Source organism: Neolamprologus brichardi, chromosome 16 (assembly GCF_056152115.1).
Source record: "Neolamprologus brichardi isolate AB-2024 chromosome 16, ASM5615211v1, whole genome shotgun sequence".
NCBI lineage: Eukaryota > Metazoa > Chordata > Actinopteri > Cichliformes > Cichlidae > Neolamprologus > Neolamprologus brichardi.
Window position 1 is genome coordinate 14,149,433 of NC_142119.1, and position 22,756 is coordinate 14,172,188.

General features: G+C 42.5%; 1 protein-coding gene across 2 annotated transcripts; it reads right to left on the reverse strand.

Annotated features, from left to right (window-relative positions):
• Positions 1 to 4,796: 4,796 nt before the first annotated feature.
• Positions 4,797 to 21,160, reverse strand: sf3b1 (splicing factor 3b, subunit 1). Of its 2 annotated transcripts, XM_087830147.1 has the most exons (24): positions 21,083 to 21,160; positions 19,543 to 19,715; positions 19,234 to 19,335; positions 18,993 to 19,107; positions 15,763 to 15,842; positions 14,281 to 14,466; positions 13,732 to 14,194; positions 13,489 to 13,601; positions 13,196 to 13,393; positions 13,003 to 13,104; positions 12,289 to 12,468; positions 12,103 to 12,189; positions 11,500 to 11,770; positions 11,089 to 11,234; positions 10,686 to 10,832; positions 10,324 to 10,449; positions 8,464 to 8,685; positions 8,179 to 8,361; positions 7,983 to 8,094; positions 7,269 to 7,389; positions 7,060 to 7,191; positions 6,665 to 6,937; positions 6,291 to 6,507; positions 4,797 to 5,416 (listed from the first exon to the last, which is right to left on the reverse strand). In XM_087830147.1, exons 1-24 carry the CDS (start codon positions 21,108 to 21,110, stop codon positions 5,258 to 5,260), a joined length of 3,936 nt encoding a protein of 1,311 aa, XP_087686273.1. In that variant the 5' UTR covers positions 21,111 to 21,160; the 3' UTR covers positions 4,797 to 5,257. The 2 variants fall into 2 exon arrangements, with proteins under 2 accessions (XP_087686273.1, XP_087686274.1); XM_087830148.1 differs by lacking the exons at positions 19,234 to 19,335; positions 19,543 to 19,715; positions 21,083 to 21,160 and having other exon boundaries at positions 16,188 to 19,107.
• Between the last annotated feature and the right edge of the window lie 1,596 nt (positions 21,161 to 22,756).

Genomic DNA, 22,756 nt, shown 5'->3' on the forward strand with positions numbered 1-22,756 from the left:
CTTCTATACAGTTCATTTCACTTTTATTTGTAGAGCACCAAAATCACAACAGAAGTCACCTCAAGAAGCTGTGGTCTTTAAGGCAAAGACCCTACAATAATACTGAGAAAACCCCAGCAATCAAATTCCTCCTTTGAGAAGCACTTGGCGACAGTGGGAAGGAAAAGTTTTTAACAGGAAGAAAGCTCCGGCTGAACTAGGCACAGGGAGCGGCAGCTATCTGCCCTGACCCAGATCTTTGTGCTGTCCGTTGGTTCTGATGGTTGACCCCGGGTATTTAAACTCATTTACCGTCACTCTCTGTAGTCCTTGCATGTTCATCTTTTCACTGGACTATCTCTCATTCACACATATGTGTTCTGTCTTGCTTTTACTAACTTTCATTCCTCTTCTCTCCAGTGCATACCTCCACCTCTCCAGACTCTCCTCCACCTGCTTCCTACTCTGCAAACATCCTGGCTGCCATCATCATCAACCTGTCCATTGCCGCTGTGAACAAGAAGGGGCTCAGAGCCAATCCCTGATGTAATCCCACCCCCACTTTGAACACCTCCAGCACTCCTTCCAGACATCTCACCACTGTCTTGCTGTCTTGACTTCCTTGTGCATTTCTACAGTTCCTCTTTCTCAAGATCCACAAAGACAGTCACAGTGCAACTCCTGACCTCCTCTACACTTCTCTATTAACACCCTCAAAGCAAACATCACATCTGTAGTGCACTTTCTTAGCACAAAGCCATTCTGCTGCTCACTGTTCATCACCTCTCTTCTGCTCTACAGTTGTGGTGAACATTTTACACACTCCTGGTGTACAGGGACCTTGGTGGTCCGATCCTGGCTACTCCAGTCTCAAGTCTGCATCCCTAAGTAACTAACTCATCTCACTTCCTGCCTACATTCTCCCCCGACACCACCTTGCAGTCTCATATGTTTTTCGGATTGCACTTTCTGTAGTAGAAGTACTCCACCTGTGTGCACCTTCCTACTTTCTTCTACATCACCCAACTTACTCCAGATTTCCTTTCTTTTCTACCTGAAATCCAACCTTTAATGCACTTACCCCCACTGCTCCTGGCTTTGCTTCTCTTACATCTGGTCTGTGCAAGTCATATATCTATATTTCCTTCTTTCCATCGTGTTATCCTGTTCTCTTCCTTTGCCGATCACAGTCCCTACATTTAAAGACCCGACTCTCAACCCCAAACTCCTGCCTTTCCTTCTCTCTCGCCTCTGAAGATGCCGTCCCCCTTTCTTCTTCTTCCATTGTCTGCAACAAACATAGTTTATGAACAGTGAGTACACTGGCTTGTGGCCCGGCCATGGCTGGGTTAGACTAAAGTTTAAACCGAATCCTTACCCTAAAACATTGTGATTTAACTCATGTAGACTTACAAGACCTACAAGGAAGTTTTAGAGGGCAATACTTAACTTATGACTTACATTATTATCCTGAATATTTCCAAACCTAAACTTAAGATAAATATTCCCCCTGAAATATAACCATCTACCTTTTGGGGACTGACTTTTTTGTCCCAGTAAGGAAGTTAAGCCACAGCACAAGTACACAGTCTGTGTGGTTTTCATGCATTTCTGTTAGTTGTGCGTTCTAAAGGTTATAACGGAAGGAAACTGAAGGAAGTACAGTGCTGTGCTGTCTCTTGAACTTTTACTCACAGAGAAATGTCTCAATAGACTCTGGATTGTTCTCGTAGTGTAAATAATAACAACACAAGTCTTTTTGTAGTCCAATGAACAATTTAGCCAAACCGAGACCTTTAATTTATGGACAAATGTGTTAGCAAATCCTGACATTCAGAAGCTGATACAGCAAAATATGTGATCATACCAGTCACTTCCATAACTGTTGCATAAGACAACACAAAAATCAGGCCTATATTATTCTAATTTTAGCCAAATGCAATATTGTTTAGGTAGAATATAACATGCAAGTTTACATACATGCAGCAATGATTTGCAAATCTCATAAAACCGTATTTTTGCACAAAAGAACAGAGAAATTATGTTGGATGTTTAATTGGAGGGGGGGGGGGGGGAATCACTGTGTAACAACCCCTCTTTGTTTAACAGCAGTCTGATTCTTGTCTCATATTAGATTGTGGCTGCTCAACAGTCCTGACTCTTCTGCTATAAAGTCATTGGAAAAGCTGAAGTATGCAGTTTAGCATTGTCTTTCTGAAATATGTGAGGCCTTCAATGAAAAGTATGTGATATGGATGGGATTATATCTTTCTCTAAAACCAGTATATACCTTTTAGCATTACAGACATCCTCTAAGTTTCCAGATGGAACTGAGCAACGATAACAAGCCAGGTGGTCAGTCTATTCTTTAGTCTGGAGGATGCCGGGTTCATGATTTCCAGAAACTAATTTCAAAGTTCAGTTTTTCGTGGGGCGATCGTGGCTCAAGAGTTGGCAGTTCGTCTTGTAATTGTAAAGTTGCCGGATCGAGCCCCGGCTCCGACAGTCTCGGTCATTCTGTCCTTGGGCAAGACACTTCACCCGTTGCCTACTGGCGGTGGTCAGTGCGCCCCAGGGTGGCTGTGGCTACAATGTAACTTGCCATCACCAGTGTGTGAATGGGTGGATGACTGAATGTAGTGTAAAGCGCTTTGGGGTCCTTAGGGACTAAGTAAAGTGCTATACAAATACAGGCCATTTACCATTTTTTACCATTTATCTGAACACAGAAGAGTGTTCTGCTTTACCTTAGTGGATTTTCAATAAGCTTTCACCCAGGTGTTTCTGGATTATGTTCACATTTGGCTTCTTTGCATGACAGAGCTTTAACCACCGCGGCATGGCAAACTGTGTTCCTGAGTCCATGTAGTGATTACCTTGACATAATCCTGCCGTCTGAGTGCTTGGAGGTCATGCGCATCCAATATTGATTTTATGGCTTGACCGTTGCGAGATTTCTCCAGATTCTCTGACTCTTTTGTACTGTACATGAGGAGGAGCAGCATCACTGTGAAACTGTTCCATAATTAACAGGCACAGTGTTTTGCAGATTGGGGAAGATCTGTCCACTGTTACTTCTGAGAAACGATGCCTCTCTAAGATGCTCCTTTTTACTCAGTCATGCTACCAGCATGTTGGCACTTACTTTACCTCGTCAATGTTTTCCTTAAAAACAAACAGAAGTTTTGCTTGATTTACTCTGCTCTGCACTAGTGTTGCTTTTCATCCACAGATAAAAATCATTTTTATCTTACCCTGGGTCTTGACACAGCTGTTCTGATTGGGTGCTGTAGCCTCTGGTTTTAATGACATGTGGGATGGTGTGTGGCTATTTACCACAAGAGGGACATCCACACTTAGTGGCATCATTTAGAGCAGGGGTAGGCAACTCCAGGCCTCAAGTGCCGTTGTCCTGCAGGTTTTAGATATCACCCTGTGTCAACACACCTGAATCAAATCATTAGTTCATTCCCAGGCCTCTGGAGAACTTCAAGACATGTTGAGGAGGTGATTTAGCCATTTGAATCGGCTGTGTTGGATCAAGGACACATCTAAAACCTGCAGGACACTGGCACTCGAGGCCTGGAGTTCCCTACCCCTGATCTAGAGGCAAGAGCAGAAAACCACTGGCTGAAACAGTGTTTAAAGCAGTCTGAAGCCTTTAATTTGTCTCACAAGGATTACTTGTATTTACACTGGCCTTATTATTTCAAACACCTTTAATGTAATCATTGCATTTGTTATATATATATATATATATCTTATATACTGTTTTTGAATTTAATAGTAAAAAAAGAAATCTACAGAAAAAGCCCAACCCAATAGGTACTGTTTTACAAATTAGCCTCAGAGCAGTTGCGGTCCAGCAGACAGTTTTGTTCCGTGGGAGCATGTGACCTTTTCTTCAAACCCCTTGCTGCTACAAACACTACATACGGACACATTTGAGTCATTTTGGATTCAAGGCACATCTGCCAGTACATTTCCTCAAGTACTCGACTTTTAAAGCAGCACATTTATGATACGGGAGCAGATTTCTTATACCATCCATCCATTCGCTTCCGCTTATCCTTTTCAGGGTTGCGGGGGGCGCTGGAGCCTATCCCAGCTGTCATAGGGCGAGAGGCAGGGTACACCCTGGACAGGTCGCCAGTCTGTGGGGATAGATTAATTGGATAATCCAAATTGTCACTAGGTGTGAATGTGCGAGTGAATGTGAGTGCGAATGGTTGTCTGTCCCTGTGTGTTTGCCCTGCAGATTTCTTATACGAAGCTGCTTATAAAAAAAAATAAAAATGTTTGCTTTTGATACATTATAAAATTCAAACTAAAGCAGAATAGATGAATTCCAGTGAACAGATAAGAACTCAGTACATCCTCCTCAGCTCAGTAGAGCTTCACTCTTTGTGGAGGAATCTGGGTCAAACAGTCTGGATGAGTAGCAGCAATGAGCGAATAGAATACCTACAAGGAGGGGGAGGTGTTTTAAACTGAGAGGCTGAGTGTTCATGCATGTGTGCAGGGAGGTTACGTTTTCAACTCTTTTATTTTTAATAGATTTTATTAATGATATATAATAGAGAGGCAAGGAAGATGGGACAGGTCGTCAGGTAGGAGTGCTGGGTCCAAAGAGACTTCTAATTGATATGGAGACCGATGAGCTGGAGACTGCTTACAGGTCAGGACCCGGAAACCTCAGTTATGCTGTCAAACATGGTCAGACTACCACGCTGCTTATCGCTGACCATGTCTGTATTAATCTCCATATTCTGCATTGAAATTATATAATTGAAAAAATCTCACTGAAAGGCAGAAACTGATTTTTATACACAAACATTTTATTCAGTTAAATAAAGCATGGATCTAATAAGAACAGAGGTGGTGTGAAACATGGAAAAAGTGTGGCTGGTACTGAGTCCTATCAATTATCAAGACACAAAGAGAAACAAACCCAGATTTAAAACATTGTAAAGACTGCTCTGCATTTAATTAAAAAAAAAAAAAAAAAAAAAATCATAGCTTGTCTGACTTCAGCTGTTTCTTACAGCACACTAAAAAAAGAAGAAAAAAAGGGGGGGGAAACACAACAACAAAAACCCCACACATACAGACTCTACAAGATTACTTTTCATGTCCAGTTCAGAGTGAACAGGAGAAGCTGAATGTGACAAACACAGCTGCTAAATAAATGATGGAGAAAAGTATGTGTATGAGAGTGTGTGATTTTTTTTGTATTCTTTTTTTTTGGGGGGGAGGGGGATTATTTATTTTATTTTATCTACAAGCTGTATTCGAGCTCATAGCGGACGTAGACATTTTTGTCATCGTTGTAGACCTGTGGGTAGTGAGCAATCAGGGCGTCCTGAGAGCCGATGTAGATGGAGTTGTAGATCTTCCAGTAGACGTCCCTCACTTTCCTGGCTGGATGGAACAGACCCTGCAGAACGCCAGACAGTTTGAGTTTACGCTTCATACAAACACAATGATTCAAACTTTTAAAGTTAGGCCCATTTTAACCCCCAGGTAACCAGAACTTAGTCAAAACTGCTTCTGACTCTTTGTCTCTGTATCTGTTTATCTCTCTCTAAAGAAAGAATTAAATATTCACCCGTGAAAAGCAGCACAGAGAGCAAAGCTGGATTTCCACTGGAACAGCTGTAAATCCCAGCACTGCTGAGGGCTTAAAGAAGCTCTAATCTTCTGTCATGCATACAAGATGCAGCTCTCATTGCTTTACACTTCACACACTATACTGCAGGTGATGAGTAGAGTATAACCAGTAAATGATTTAGCCACATGTAGTAACACACAAAGTGTGAATTCAGATTAAGAGGTCGAGGTAAACAGCATCTACAATGTTGACAAAAGGTTCGAACCTTCTGTCAACATTGGAAAATACTTGCATTTTGGTAGTTTGTAGAAATATGTGGAAGTGTTACTGCTGTATGAAAGCTGAATAGGTTCATGAAAAAGTCTTTATGGAGCTAAGCTTTGTGATGTTTGACTCCTCATTAGTGCTGAGTAAAAGAAGAACACTTCTCCATGTTTACACAGCAGAGCTCTATCAAATATCTTCCCTCTTTAACTTTACTGTGTAGCTCTTAAGAGACGTGTTTATATTAAAATGCAGCTGTATGAGTAACTCCATTTCTTGTCCCGGTCTGCTCTCTTGTGGTTGTAGCATGTGCATGTTTGAATCTGTGTGACTTTTCTGTATGAATAATCTTTTAGGTGACAGCACTAGTGTGCAGACAAAAATCCTGACACACATCTTTTTTTTTTTTTTCATAATTCCAATTTCTGGTCCTGACCTGTAAGCAGTACTGCAGCATGCGGCAGGGCCCAAGAGCGACCCTCAGCCCCTCCAAAGCGCCCATCACAGCCTGGATGACGTGAGGTGACGTCTCAAATACGTTGGGCCACACGTAGTTCAACAAGTGGTTGAGGGAGTCCTCACAGCCAAAACCGTAGACACCGAGGGACATGTGCTGAACCACAGCGCTGGCTGTCTGTCTATGGACCAGGTCTCTGCAGGGGAGGGCAGAACACAGAAACACATAAGGTGCAGGATTCACTCTGATGTCTTTAACCCTCACGTGTGGGTAAAGAGTTTGAAAAGATATGAATACTTCCCCTGCCACAGTTTTTATCAGAACTAATCAGTCAAATTAAACCATGCTGATACCTGTCCATAAGAGCATCCTCCAGCAGCGGCGTGACGGCATAGATGTAGTCTTTGCCCATCTCTCCAATGTACTCGAACAGGAAGGAGAGGGACTTCAGTACACCGTTTTGCACGTTGAGCTCAGGCACGCGGTATTCGTTCATTAGGGCCGGCAGCACCGTGAAGGGTGAACAGGTCTCAGCAACGATGGCGATGGCCACAGTCGTGCAGACCCTGTTCTGTCGCTCCTGGACTTTAAGGTTATTGAGAAGAGTGGCCAAGACATCATGAGGACTGCAGGGAGGAAGGTCAGAGAGAAAAACATTTTAGATCCACTTTAATGTGTACATAAGCCGAGACAAAACGAACATGAAACCTTACATGTAAAAGGTGTGTACGTGACAGAAGGTACTCACCCGATGGCTTTGGCGATATAACCAAACGTGTTGACGGTGGCTCTGCGGATGGCCTTTTTGTGTGCCTTGAGCAACTCCAGCAACTCAAAGCAGATCCTCATCCACTCCCTGGCAGACACATACTCAGCACCCCTAAAAATACACATAAAAGTTAGAAAAGGACACAATCATATCCACAAACCTTGAGGTTGAGGCTTGTCACCACTGACCTGTCAGCGATCCTGCCCACCAGGTCGATGCAATTCTCCTGGACTTTCTCATGTCTGTTCTTCAGGATGGGAGTCAAACGAGGAAGCAGGTCTTTGATTGGTGGGGTCATCTTGTGCATGCCTAAAAATGAGGTCAGATATCAGCACGGGTCCTTTTCCACACCCTGAGATGGGACTGAGGTGCAGGTAAATTTTGTTACTTAGAACAGAACAAGAGGTGGGAAGATGTTACTGTAGCTGTTGCTACATTTTTACTACCAAACTCTCAAAGGTGCACTGATTGCTATTGAGCTTAAATGACAGTCAAACTCTGTACCAAAGCCTAGTACAGAGCCTAGGGGCTCTACGAATTAATTTTTAAATATTTTTTTATAACTCATCCACCGAGATACAAGAATTAGGAGGGTCGCGCCTGTAACTGCCTGCTACGCCTTCAGCGGTTTCAGTTGTGGTGAGTGTTCTAATACAAATTAGCAGTTATGTGCATCTGTGTGAGACAGCTGTCCACTTTATGAATGCTGCTTGCTAGTGTTAGCTGATAGCTTAGCATTCCACCCTCTTGTGTAACAATGATCACTTTTGGCTCCAAAAGGAAGACGGAAGCAGTCAAAACTAACAACTGTGAAGTTCAGGAACCAAGATGAGACCAAATGTGAAGACGTTTATTTACATCCTATCAATAAAATACGCCTGTGATCGGTGAAGGTTACATACCAATAACGTTCACAATGGCCTTCAGCGCTCCAAGGATGCTGCCCAGCACCTCAGGGTACTCCTCTCCCAGATACTCGTACAGCACGACTCCCAAATGACCCATTAGCTTCTCCTGTGGGGACAGGGACAAGCAGAAGAGGTCAGTGTGTAGACTCTGTTACATATTTGTCTCGGATGCTGTATAGGCTGAATGTACCTCCTGGCACGTCTTCATGACCACGGCCGTGCGGGAGATCAGGTCAGCAGCTTGCTGACGGACCTTGGCCGACTTGTTGTTGAGACGCCACAGTACCGTACCGCAGATCTGTGGCAGGTAGGGTTTCACGCGCTTCCCAAGAGCATTCACCACTGTACCGAAACCATTCAGCATGACAGAATCCTGCAGACCAAAGAGCATGGAGTATGAAACAAAACAAGAAACAAAATATTGTGGGGAAAAAAAACAGAAACAAAAACCCACTTCTCTATAACTCCCTCTCACCTCTGTCGTCTGTTCCTGGAAGGCATACAGAATACCGTCGATCAGCTGCTCCTCCAGCTTGTGGTCGATGTCAGCTGCGCCCAAGTTGCCCATGATTTTTTCAATGGTCTCCATCACCATCTTCCTGTACTGTTCTGCCTCGTCTTTTAGGTCATCAACGATACGTGAGATGATCTCTGCTGCTCCCACTTTGTTAGCCAACTCCACTGTGGTGTCCACCAGCTGGACAAAGAGATAATAACTTGAGACGAGTGTGCAAAACTTCAGACAACTCTAAGGACACGGTGTGTTTAACTGCCGACTAGATTATAACCTAAATGTCTATTTGAGTTGTGTGATCAGATCTCTTGGTCTATTTTGTGCACACCATTATTTTCCACCGATAGAGTCACATGACAGGCAGACGACAGAGTCGGCTGAAGCAATTACAGGAAAGTCCTGATTATGAAGTTGTTAATTGGTTACAGGAAATAACCAACTCCACGTAACACAGATTACATTCCTCATCTCATATAGGGCTGCCACGATTAGTCGACTAGTCACGATTACGTCGAGTATCAAAATCGTCGACGACTAATTTAATAGTCAACGCGTTGTTTAAAGCTTTGCAAGATCCCAAAAGAAGCAGGAATGAGTAGTAGGATTTAAGAGTGTAATAACGGACTGAAACAGAAGATGGCAGCACTGCATGTACAAGGATGCCAGCTGCCGTTAAACCCCGAAGAAGAAGAAGCTGTGCCCGGTATCGTAGCTGTGTCCAAATTCAGGAACCGCATCCTCCAGTGCCCGCATTTGTAGGCCGATTACATTACAGCGACACGACAAAGACTGTCCAAATTCAAAGACTCCGACAAATGCGGCCGACAAATGCGCCCTTCATTTCCCCAGATTTGAAGGATGGGTCGGTTGTATACCTGCTCAGTTTCCAACAATGGCGGCAGCTAGTTAGTTTTAATATTACTCTTATTATTCTTTCTGGGCACAAAATAAACGTTAAACATATTTTCAGGTGAGAATGTAGCTGTGTGAACTTCAAATATCTGCTCGGTTTATCAAGACACCACATATTTTCAAAAGCGCGCCAACGTTTTCGGAGACGTCTGTTACCCACTAGCTCGATAGCTAGCCGGGGTTCAAGGCTCACAAGAGCCGGCGAGAACACCGGACTCCCGGCAAATCGTTTTCAAACCCAACGCCGTCTTTCACTACTCAGGTTAAACATGATATATAAGTCACTTAGATAACTTAAAAATTTTATTGTTTGGCTTTTTTTAGTATTTTATTTGCTCCTGAGTAAATCAGTTTGGCTGAGATTAAAGTTATAGTTTTTACACAGCTCAATAAACGTCAAGCAGACAACTGATTATCAGAAGTGTGAGATGGTTGAGAATTTACTCCGGTGTCCTGTTATATTTTTGATAGCAAGGAGCAGACAGCTGAGTTGATTAAACTCCACCAAAACAATCTGCAAATTTCATTAAAATTTAATAAACTATTATCTTGTCTTTATTTTTAGTTAGCACATACCTTAAACACTTCTAGCTGTAAGCTAATGATAGTTATATAAGAGCAGATGCATGCTGGTTCAATAAACTGTACGTTTTACGTCCAATGGACACATGATCTGATTAGTCGACTAATCGCAAAAATAATCAGTGACTAGCCGACTATCAAAATAATCGTTTGTGGCAGCCCTAATCTCATACATCCAAAACACAAAACAAAAACAACAAAAAACCCACAAACGGGCTACGATCAGCAGTTTTAGGAAAAAGAGCCAACCACACATTTCCTTTTCTAAGCTATTTTGACAATATTAGATTTCCAAATATATTTTAAGCTAAAGAATGTTTCGCGAACCTGTCTGTAGTTGCGTCTGTCCAGAGCCATCCTGTGCTGCCAGAAATGCTTGAAGAAGGGGGGCAGGATTTCAGTCTTGATGTAGTTGGCCTCGACACCATCTGTGCCACAGCACTGCTTCACTACCTATGAGGCAAGACAGAAGGAAAACTGATGAGTTTCTTGTGACATCCAGAAAGATACGTTAATGTAACCAATGGGTGCAGAAAGACAGCAGAGGGGACATGCTAGCAGCTGCTCTGGCAATCCTGGTGCTCATGTAGCAAACAATGTTCATCACCTATGTGGCTGAAGAGGTGAGAACGAGTTACAGGAAGTTAGTTGACAGTTTGGAGGTGCTTCCTCACAGACTGTCTCCTTACCTTGAGCACAATCTTTTTCATCTCCTCGTCAGGGGACTGAAACTCTCTGATGAGGATCAGCATCACCTCTCTGGTGTAGTAGTTTGCATACTCAGCATCCATCAGTGGGATGAGGTAACCAATAGCTTTGAGGAAAGCAGCCAGACCCTGGTGACCAAAGGGGATAACATAAGACACAATCGCAGACATGTTTCACATATTTTCCCTTTACAATAACTGGTAATGTCCGACGCTCCCAGCAGCATATTAATGGTCTCTCATTAGACCTCTGCTGACAGCAGCAGCTCCTTTGAGGAGACTATATAGCAAGCAAGTATTCACACTGCAGCCACAGGCAGGCTTAGTGCTGGGTGCTGATCTTGCACTCAATGCTGTGAATGCTTTTTCCAAATTTCCTGCTCACCTTTCCTCTGTGTTGCCTGATGCCTTTCCACAGTGGCTTCAGCACAGAGTCAAAGGACTCGATACCGTATGGTGTGGCAGCTTCAGCCAGGGCAGCTATAGCCAGGGCACTGATGGTCCTCACCTTCTGCTGCTCGTCCACAAGCCCTGCAGAATCGAATAGTCGATGGTCAGAGCTCCAATGCATTTTAACAACAACAGCAAACCACGTATACTCAAAACATCTCATGTGAATGAAAAATTGAGCAAATTAGCAGTTACACATTTACTAGTTAGAATAGTTAAAGGTGTACACCTGCATTCTGTTCAAATTCACAAACTATGAACTAACTCATCCACATAATAAGCCAGTGGATGCCAGTGCTTTGAACTCTGTACTATTTAACGCTACAAACAGTTTAAGTTCACTTACCATGTTCAATAATCTCGACCAAACTGCGAAGGTGAGGCAGAATGGCGCAGCCCATGAGGATGGCGATTTGCTGCACAATCTTGATGCCTGTGTGCCGAGCCTGCCAGGACTTCTTGCTTTTACATACAGCTTTCAGGAAAGGGAGGAGAGAGGGGATCCCGAGGGCGGAGGCTACAACAGCAAAGGCTCGGGCGGTGGTGTTTCTGACGTACTCGTCCATGTTGTCAATATCAGGTCGCATCGTGGAGATCATAGTAGCTAAACCAGCAGCCTGAGACACACAGAGGAAAGACAGCAAGCTTTCAATCATTTAACCACACAAAGCCAAGTTTAAATACTGCTACAGATCAGAGATATGCTGAGCAGACATGGTGACAGAATATAAACAGCTAATGATGGCGGATTGTAACCAGCGGGTGCAGGTTGAGAACAGACGAGGCATAAAAGTCACGTCTGCTAGCTCTCATGCTGGTATTAATCTAGCGAACAACTAGCCCTGATCTGACCACTGACTGGCTGAACAGGCGAGAATGGTTCGCACAAACCACAGTCCATATAGTTTATGGGATAAAAAGACAAAAAGAATAAGGTGCTCCATGTTACCTTTGCCAAGTTAGAGATGATCTCTCTGCCTTCCACTCTGGCATAATAGTCTTCATCGATGAGCAGCGGCTCAATAACCACCAGAATCTGCATGCAGAAAAAGGACATTTAGATTGTCAAAGACACTGAGAAACCACTGAACATTTAAACTGAGCTGTCACAGATGATCGTTCACATTGAGCCCACCTTGTGAACATATGGTCGGACCAGGTCATCCAGTTTGTAGAGAATGCGGTCAATGACTTTAACCAAAAGATGGCGCTCCTGATCCTCCAGGGTGGGGGACATGAGCAGGGGCAGGATCTGGTTGAACAGGGGACCTGCTCCGAATTCACGAGCCTTATCTGTGATCTGACGCAGAGCAGCCTAAGAGGAAAGAGAAGGTCAGCCAGTCAGATAATGGTCAAATTCTGAAGTATATTTGGCAAATCTGTTACTAAACAACACAGGAGAGACTTCATACTCAAAGAAACCTGAAAGAAAACCTGTATGAGAACTCTACAAAGATGGTGACAGACTTATAATTTGCAGACAGGAAAAGTTTTTTAAAACCTTATTTTGGGGCAAAAATCAGCAAAACTTTTTTAAAAGTCAGATTTGAAGCTGGGGTTTTTTTCCTCTGTGAACTGTGATTAAAACTGTAGAGGAACCTGGTACTTGTCATGATAAGATGAGACCGGGTGGTTTCTGTGTGCAGCTTACAGCAGAGCATGAAGGTCTACACTGTGACCTCTGCTGTAAGCAGCAGCTCCTCAGAGAGAACGTTGTGTAACAAGCAAATATTCACCCTGTAGCCACAAAACCTCGGTGCTGGGTGTTGATCTTGTAACTGGAAACTTTAATGCTGTTCCAAAGTTTGGCCACAAGCAAGAATGATTAATCAAAGTATTAAAAACCAACCTTTCTCATGGGAGGAGTTCCATTTTTAATCTTCAGCAGCAGCTTCATAATCTTCCTTTCTTTCTGCTCCTCGGGGCTCAGAGTGGACTCATCCACCTCCACCTACCACCAAGACAAAAACCATGAACCTCAGACACAACAAACACCTGGCTCACACTGACTGTGCCATTATTTTATCTCTGCTGATGCTCACCAGCAGTTTGTCAAAGTACTGGATGTCATCAGGTTTGAGGAAAGGGAGATTTCCTGAGGGCTGGTCGTTCATCTGTTTTGTGGTGCGATCCTCTGCCTGCATATGGAAGCCCGTCATGCCTCCAATAGGTGTGGGCGTGGCTGCCAGCTTACGGGCCGGGGTACGGATAGGCACGTAGCCTGCAGGAGGAGGCAACACCTGTGAAGAAAAACACCTGTCAGCACTGCAGTCTAATAAATGACCTTCACTAATGCTTGTTGCTAGAAAATGAAATGCATCAAATAGACGTGGACCTTGTATCCCTCTGGGAACATGGCATCCAGCTCCTCGTCTGTTAGAGGTCGGTTCCTCTCATCAATTTCTCTCTCCCACCTCCATGCCTGCAGCTGCTCTGGAGTCATGTGTGCTGAAGAAAACGGGAGATTAATTGTTTATAATCAAGTAGAAGAAAGACTAATAATAATAATAATAATAATAATAAGTAATATAATTTATTATAATAATATTAATAAAAAACAAAGAGTAAGGCTGTTTACCTGTAGTTGGGGTTTGCAATTCCATAGCTGGTGTGCCTATGGGAGTTTTTCCTGGGGTAAAAAGTGGTGTTGAGGAGCCCATCTGGCTGGCAGGGGTTTCATCCCACCGAGACTTCCTCTTACTGGCTCCTGGAGTCGGAGTTTCACCCACTGACTCTTCCCCTCTATCTGTTCTTGGAGTCTCAGCCCAGCCGCTCCCATGTCCTGGGGTCTCCCTCTCAGTCTTTGGAGTCTCGTCCCAGCGGTTTTTGCGAACGCTTCCTGTGGCTCCCCCGTGACCAGGTGTGGCATGGCCAGGCGTGTCTCTCCCTGGTGTGGCAGCACCGGCAGGTGTGTGGCTAGGAGTCGGGTCCCACATTCGGGAACTGGGAGTGGCCCCTGGGGTTTCACTGCCTTTAGGGCGGCCGGGGGTTTCATCCCATCGGCTGTTTGAAGGTGTGTGCGCAGGGGTATGTCCAGGAGTCTGCAAGGGACCAGAAACCTCAGTGAGAAAACTGATATGCAAGACAGATTTATGTTTTATCACTGGGTGATATTTTTTAAGCTTACTTCAGCACTGGCATCAGCTTGGTCCCAGCTGGACATCTTTTTGGGTGTAGCATTGGAGGGGGTTTGGTCAGCTGTCTGGTCCCAGCGACGCTTACGTTTAGGGACAGCTTGGGCAGCAGCAGACCCATTAACAGCTTTCAGGTCCCCTGATTTGGCCTTCTCTGCCAGCTGCTGACGAATCTCTCTCTACATGAACAGATGCACAAATGTCAGGATAAATACAGAGTTCATGGATATGAAAGACTGTAAAGATATCTGGCGACTGTGTCTGTTCATTTTATCTAAACAGAGACAGGTCGACAGTTCAGCCAAGGGCATAAAGGCTTAAAGAACTCATTTGAAAATGATGAAATTTCTATGAATCCTGTTACAGCCTCACACCCAAGAGCTCAACTCTACTGAACACCTATGGATTATTTCATACAGATGGCAGCAAGTCTCAAAAAGCTTGATTTGATTTGTGCTGCGGTGTTGTTTGCATGTGCACATGTGTGTGAATATGAATGGCACACACTTTGTTAAAATTAATAATGAAATAATTTAATTTAAATTTTTCTCCGCTGAAAATATTTCATTTGTCAATTACTTTATGACTAATAACTTGGCGACATAAGCACCTTCTCCAACAGGGAGTCTCACATTCTGTGGATTAACTTTGGATTCACTGAACTTCAGCTGGTAATAGTAGTCCTTGTTCTGCAGCCATACTGAGTTTGAGGGTAGCAGTAAATGAAGTCCTCCATCTGTGGCAGGTTGCAGTTATAGCCCCTTTTCCATTAGTTCCTACTCGGATCGACTCGTCACGGTTTGCCACAGTTTTCAATTAAACCTTAGTGCCTGTACCATTTTTTAGTACCTGCTTGGCAGAGTGTCCAAGTGATCTGAGCAGGTACTAAAATGTGGTGCCATCACGCTGCCGTGGCATCACTCGATGAGTCATGAGTGTCTCCTGCCATTTTTGAAATCCAGGAACGAGGGAATCGGCTGCACAGAAACAACAACGCGGCCCCTGATGATAAGTCTGATGGAAAGCCACAGACCGAGCAGCAGGTATGCCGTCATCTTGACGTTCACCTTTGTTGTGGTGTTCATTTCGCATACAAATAACATCATGGGACGTACAGCCACGTTGCTATAACAACCCCACACACATTACGCGGTACTCGATTATACTGAAAAACGAGTCGAGCCGATCAGAGTAGGTATTAATGGAAGAAGCGCTTCAAGAGAAGAAAAGGGACCACTGCAAGTGCAGTTTACAACAGTGGAGATGAGTCCTCACTATACCAGATCATCTTTGTGGCAGTGATCTGATATTACAGACACTGTGTTGGTTTGGCAACCATATAAACACATCAAGCAGGAAAGAAGGATTTACAAGGAGTGTTTATTTTTCCAGGTTTAGTTAAAATTAGCCTTAAAGGACTGTCATCTGACCGTTTCTGATATCTGATGATAATGTGTAGATACACAGCATCTTACCTCCTCTTTGGACAGGTTCTGCTCCAACATGACGTCCACATACGACCTAACCTGCAGCTTGGGATCCGGTGTTTTGCCCCCTGCGCGAAAGAGCATGAACAAGAACATAGGATACTCATCAGCGTACGCTCCACAACCCCAAGTTATTCCACACACAGCAAGCACAAACACAGCCAGCTAACCCTGACTCTTGTTACCAACAGTTTAACTTATGTTCCTGCTCTGATAAACAGCTGACTGACAGTCCTAATAAATTACATACAAATGTACATTTGGCTTTCTTACATACAGTCATAGCATTCTAATGAAAAACAAGAAGATACATAGAAAGAAGAGCTGAGGTTGTGGTGTTTTCTTTAAGTGGATTAAGAAGTATAGCCATCACTGATGCAGGGGTCCTGGGCTGTGCTCTTCAGAATACGTACACTTTCAGTGCCAAGGGTCCATCTGCAGTCAGACTTCAACCGGCAGAAAAGAAGCCTAGAAAATTTCTCTTTACCATTAGTAACACTTTGGAAAAGGGTTTGAACTCACACACAACAGTATACCATTGTGATGCATTGATTTAAGGCAAAAAAAATAAAGCATCTTCTTGGGGTATTAGCACAATCTAGAAAAAAATCCCATGATATTTTGGTCCAGTTTCCCAGGTATTTACAGTAGCAGATAAATATGAAGTCAAGACTTTGAGGCTATGCCTAAGAAGGACATTAGCACAATAAAATCAAATGTGAGTGTTTGCATTCAAAACTAGAAAAAATATTGATAATACCAGAGTCACATGGACTCATTATTTAAACATCATACATCAAGATCTTGACTTCCTTTTTGGGACAGAGGTAAATTTATGTAATCAAATATTTGGGCAGTCTGCTTCCATTACGGGAATATTTTATGTCAACTTGTTGGAATCTGATAAGCCAAATTCAAAAGAGGCTGCTGGGAGGGCTGAGGTTTGTTGTAGCTGGGTTGCATCTGATTCCCCTCACAGCCTCCCACCAAAACAAGCAGCCAATGGACCCTGACCAAACTGACAAGTGCACCGTTCTCAGTGTTCCCCATAACCTACACAGGATGAGTTGCTGCACCCTTAACAGAGTGCAGTACAGGACTGGCAAAGCAGTACTGCTGTAGGAGAGAAATTAAGGACAGTTAGTATGGGCCTGTGGTATTTTGGTACACAATTTTCTTGATAACATATTTCTATTTTACAGAGAGAGTTGTAAAATAAAACTCTACTGAAACAACAACTTTGTACAAAGTGCTCTCTCTACATGCAGGTTGAATATACCTAGACCAAGCCTGAGACATTCAGGCCATTTAAGCTCACAGTGTCAGGGGAAGTGAAGATGCAATAAATATGCAAAGAGGTAAGATAGCTGGCTCACAGCTACAGTTTCTGGTTTTTAGTCTGAGCACTAGTCATCATGATAAGCTACACAGCTCAGCCTAAAAGATGAGGAAAATGTGTAGGAAAGCTGGCCACATTGGAAAGAATAACTTGTCATTAGGGCTGTACCCGAATATTCCACTATTTGGAAATGTATGAACTGTGTGTGTATTCAGTTTAGCAACATGGAATTATAAGAATGTGACAATAATCTACACTGCAATAATGATCATCTCACCTCACTGTTATAAATAAGCAACTTTTAGCCCTGTCACAACATGCAGAAAGTCAATGGACAGTACTGCTCTATGACAAAGCACCTTGCTGTCCTGTGGTAGCTGCACCCACGGAGCCTAAACTTCTGATTTTATTACAATGACCCTTTTACATACTACCACAATCCCAGCACAGCCATCATCCTTACATGCGTGTGGTGATTTTGTCTGACTTTGCCACAGTAATAAAAATACTGGCAGCTTCCAGTGCTACCTCTCCTCTACCTAGTAGATGCACCTTGGGTATAAATGTACAAATCCCATGTCACCTCATTCTTAGGTTATTGCAATCAGAAACTTCGTGGTGCCCACGCTGCCCGCCCACCCACCCAGTAGGGTGACAACAATACCCCATGAGTCTTTTTTAGCCTCCTGGCGTCCACATATGTGGACGTCACATTTTGGGTTGTCTAAACCAAAATACTAAATTTTGCTCTACAAGGGCCTGATATCCACTTACGAGGACATTATACTGCCACTGTTCTATCGAAATTTAAAGCCAATGCGCTCATATATGGATCTAATTTTTTTCAGAAACAAAAATCAGGTAAAAAATAAATAAATAAAAAAATCCATGTAATCCATGTCTTTGTTTTTACATTCGTCAGGTCCCAATCAGCCCAAACAGCAAAGAGAAATTAAAAATGCATGCCAAAGAGTTCATGTCTTAGGAGGATAAAATATGAACGTTCTTGCTGTACTACGCTTCACTCAAATTTCTGACCGATTATGTTTAACATCACACTCATAAAATCTGAAAAACACAAAGTTTGATCAACTCTGAATTGCTGTAGCTCAAAAATATGATATTCGGGACAGCCCTACTTGTTAGGCAGCGCTTTACGCTGAGGCCCAAGACAATTTGCAGTTTGACAAGTCATGTTACCGCATCCAGATAATAAATCTCTCAAGTTTCTCTGTTAACTCTTAAAGAAAATAAAATTATGCTTCTGGTTCAACTATCACCAGAGCATATTAATGATATTCCTCTTATATATTTTATATTCACCTATAAAGCTGTGCCCAGTGTGGTAAAGCACAGGACGTGGGCAGCTAAATGAGCTAACCTTCATCCTCAACTTCTGTGACAAGCGGACACTGCACTTTCCCATCATAAATCACATTGGGTTGTTAACCCTTCGACCCACACACAACCCATCTGCAACCCATGTTTGTTAGGCAATAAACACCTAACCACCTCTCCCCCTGAAAAGCATGGTAACCCTATAATACCTTTAACGCATGCACCAAATTAAAATCCCAACAACACTGTCCCAAACTGCAATTACGGAAATGAATTGTGAGCCCACACTGACATTTGTTGGAAACAGTTGGAAATTTATAGTGGGAGAAAAACAGCGACACAAAATGTACATGGAGGAAAGGATTGACCACAGGGAAGGCATTGAGTCTGGGAGGCAAGCTATTGCATTGTGGTCGAAGGGTTGAACAGTAAAAACTATTGGTGCAAAAAACAGAAAAAAAAAAGAAAACAAAAAGAAAAAAGGGGGAGGAGGCAAGGAACTTGGGAAGATGTAAAAAGGTCACAAAAGAACAAAATTTACCATCTGCAAAGGGGTCGAGACGCTCAGGAGAGATGATCATCTGTCTGCGCCGAGCCTTGTATTCATCCTCCCGCTCTGCAATCTTCTGTGGACGATGCTCTGCAAATGGGTCGTACTGCAAAGATTAAGCACAAAACATGCGATGATTAGTAAAATAGGATTTTGTACAAGCCTGTTTTTTCATTTAAAAAATTAGATCCCGTTTTAACTGGAATTTAGCCCAAACAGTGAATGAACATACCTGTTCATCTGACTGAGGAATGGCATTAAGTATTGCCACCGGCGCGTGGTACCCTGGCTTCTTTTGTCCCAACAAGCTTGTTGACGTATCATCTTCATCGTCCTGAGGTAAGAAAGAGAATAAATGAGTCTATTCAAATCTTGCCAAACTGGCAAGGTTCTCCTCAAATCCCCAAAGCAAGCAGAGGGGAGCAGTCAAGCTCCTTACAAAACTGACAAAGGACAACCTGTGGCTCACAAAACAGCATTCTTGGAAGAAGCTACTTTGTTTGATTTGAAAAAGGAAAAAAAAAAAAAATCAAATACTTGCCTCCTCTTGCTCATTGGCAGCAATGGAAGTAACGTATCCTGCAAAGCGACTGTCGCTGCCTTCATAGATCTCTGGGTCAAAAACGCCAGTGGAGATCAGGCCCACTCCCTGCTCTCCATCCTCCAGCAGGGAGGCCTTCATCTCCTGGATCTCCAGGATCTGGGCCTCGATATCTGTAGGGGCACAAGGAAACATGGTGAAAAACTACCTGTATAGGCAAGCATGGATGACTGACATACACCCCGATATCAGCAGTGGTGAATGGAATCTATAAATATTATATTTACTGAAATTTATCTGAGGCATGACTTCAGTTTGTGCTGGATAAGGGTGTAAAACCAGTGTGATAGAGCGTACTGTAAAATTTGATAACATGCCCATATATTCTTCCTTTTTTTTTTTTTTTTTTTTTTTTTTTTAAATTTAGTTCATCCCTTGGCACAGGGAAACAAAGGAATGCTTCATAAAAGGAAAAAAGAAAAAAGCCTTTAGCTCTTCATCGTGGAATTTTTGTACATTTAATTAGGAGGATCTTCAGTGTTTCTTAGCAAGGAGAAAAAACAGATGGGGTATTGTACTTGCAAACGATGCTCTCAAAGAGATTTAGTCGTTAAAAAATGCTTTAACCCCACACAGAGAATTGGACTGATTGGCAAAGACTAGCAAACGGGCCTTTATTTGCGCTTTCACACCTTAAATCAAGCTCAAATACTTCCTTACACTCTTGCTTATTAATATCACCGTATGTGACTGTAGTTTTTGATGTAAACATGATCTGTTCCAAGACAGTCCCGCACTACAATTAAGTTTGGCTCACTCTGTTTATTTACTTTACTGTGAGGTTGCTTTAATCTTATGTATTTATTTTATTCTATTTTGCAAAACAGGGCTTTATGAATGCACGCCTGTGAAAAGCGCTTTAAAAATAAACGTTACTGACATCATAATTTCTGCTTTCACAAACAAAAACTGGGTCACGTAACTCTCAAAGTCATGTCCAAACAGTGCATTAGAATATTTTACAGAAAAGGGTTAACTATTACCAATACTTGCTACAGAACACCGATTATGAAGCTAATATCAGAGTCTGTTGCCGAATACCATTTGCTGTAGGCATGGTAAACGCTTGTTAGAGGTTGCTAATGCTAACTCGGTTAGCCACGAGAATCCCTGAGACGTTAAAGAATTACCATCCCTTGGATTACACAGTAACAACAACAAGTAATACTAGCTTAAAGGCGTATCTGACCAAGACAAAAAGCCCAAATGGCGCCTACTATTGCATGCAACTGTGCAATAAGCTGAGAAAAAATAGTCCACTCCAGCTAACAAGAAAGCTAAGCACTAACCACCAGCGCCATTATCTAAAGCTCCGCGTTGCGTCGTATAAGGCCTGGTGCTTATCGCCTTTTTCGCAAATAAACAGGAGCATTACCGTCAACAGAAATACCAGAAAATTCACCGCAATATTTACTGACACCATAAAGCAAAATACATGGTAAAACAGAACATATTTATGGAGGTTTTAGCAGTAATTTACCTTCGTGCGTTTTGGCGATCTTCGCCATTTTGGTGGCGGTTGTTCGAGACTGAAAGCGGATGTGACTTAATTCAGAGCTCCGTGTCTTTCCAGCTGTTCTCAGACCAGTTTCCAATCGCTCAGTAGTTATATAGCTAGTAGTAGCATTAGTATTAGAAGTAGTATATTGACATACTTATAAAAGTTGTAGATACAGTGAAGCAATTAGTATGTAACTTTCCGTCCATGTATGATGTATAATGTCCACTAGCCTAAAAAAAAAAAAGTAAAAACCCCATTAAAAAGTCTTAATTGACGCAGCCCTCCAATTGTCCTTTCTCATTTTATTCAGATTTCCCAGGTGTTTTTTAAGACTCCTAGAAGCAGCACTCTGATCTTTTTTTCAATTACAGACTTTTTTCAATTAAAATGGAGAATGTCTGCTGACAGAAATCACCTGAGTAATATCTCCTTGCACAGCTCCTTCTTTGTCTCCTGGGGGACATTAATTGGGCTGCTTTGTAAAAACGTATACCAAAAAGCCTGTAGTTTCACTGTGTATGCCACAGAAGTGAAAAGGATAATAAGACAGGTTTTGTTGATTAGAAGACTTGTTTTTCACAGGGGCTATTTTGGCATGCAGTGGTAGGTAAACAAGGCTTTTCTAATACCTGGTTCAGAATCGTAACTTCAAGTCAAGGCGTTTAACCTCTAACATTAGTAACATCTGTTTACCTAGTATTTCATGTGAAACTAGCTTCTTTGAAAGAGATATATGGTTGGTAAAGTTTCTTCCCCAAATGTCTGCACAAAACACCTGTGATTATAGTTTATGTTCTTTTCTCATAAATGCCCAGGTGTTATTTCTTAGATTTTCTTGTGCTCCTATTAGCTAGAGGACCTATATCTAAAACAATGCATGGGTGGCTGTAGCTCACAAGGTATAGCAGGTCATCCACAAAGGGTGGTGGTTAGATCCCTGGCTACATGGCAAATATCCTTGGGCAAAATACTGAACACAGAGTTTCTCTCAGATGTATAGGAGTATGAATCTGTGTGAATGTTGGAAAACACAGAAAAAAGTGCTTGTATGAATGGCACATGCTGTATAAAGTGCTTTGAGTTTGAGTGCTCCAGCAGAGTAGAAAAGCTATATAGAGCAGTCCATCTACTACAGACAGGAGCTAATTGTGAAGCTTTTTCCTTTTCACAGAAAATGAAATTTCAGGACCCAGCCTGCATTTTGGTCATTAGAAAATGAAGCTACATGACAGAAGGATGAGGAATATAGCTGTGGGGAAACTGACTGATTAGATTTAAAACAGTTGAGTTTTACCTGGTGACTAAGCAGAAAGATGCCAGAAGATGCATGTCGTTGCAGGAAAAACTTGTACCACCAGCTGTGAGGTACTTGACACAGAAGGCAAAGTTTGGATAATAATGATGCCGCCAAAGTGTCCACAAACAACCCTGACTGGGGAGAAATGTTTATACAATTGACAGTTTCTGTGTTTAACCTGAAACCACACTGAACTTTTTTTTTTAAACTTTCATGAACTTTACTAAAGTGTATGTTATAACATATATTTTGGATAAGAACACCAGTGCCGATAAGCATATATCATTCCCTTCAATATTTATTCATATATATAATAAATGTACCTTACACGTTAGTAAAACAAATATAATGTATCA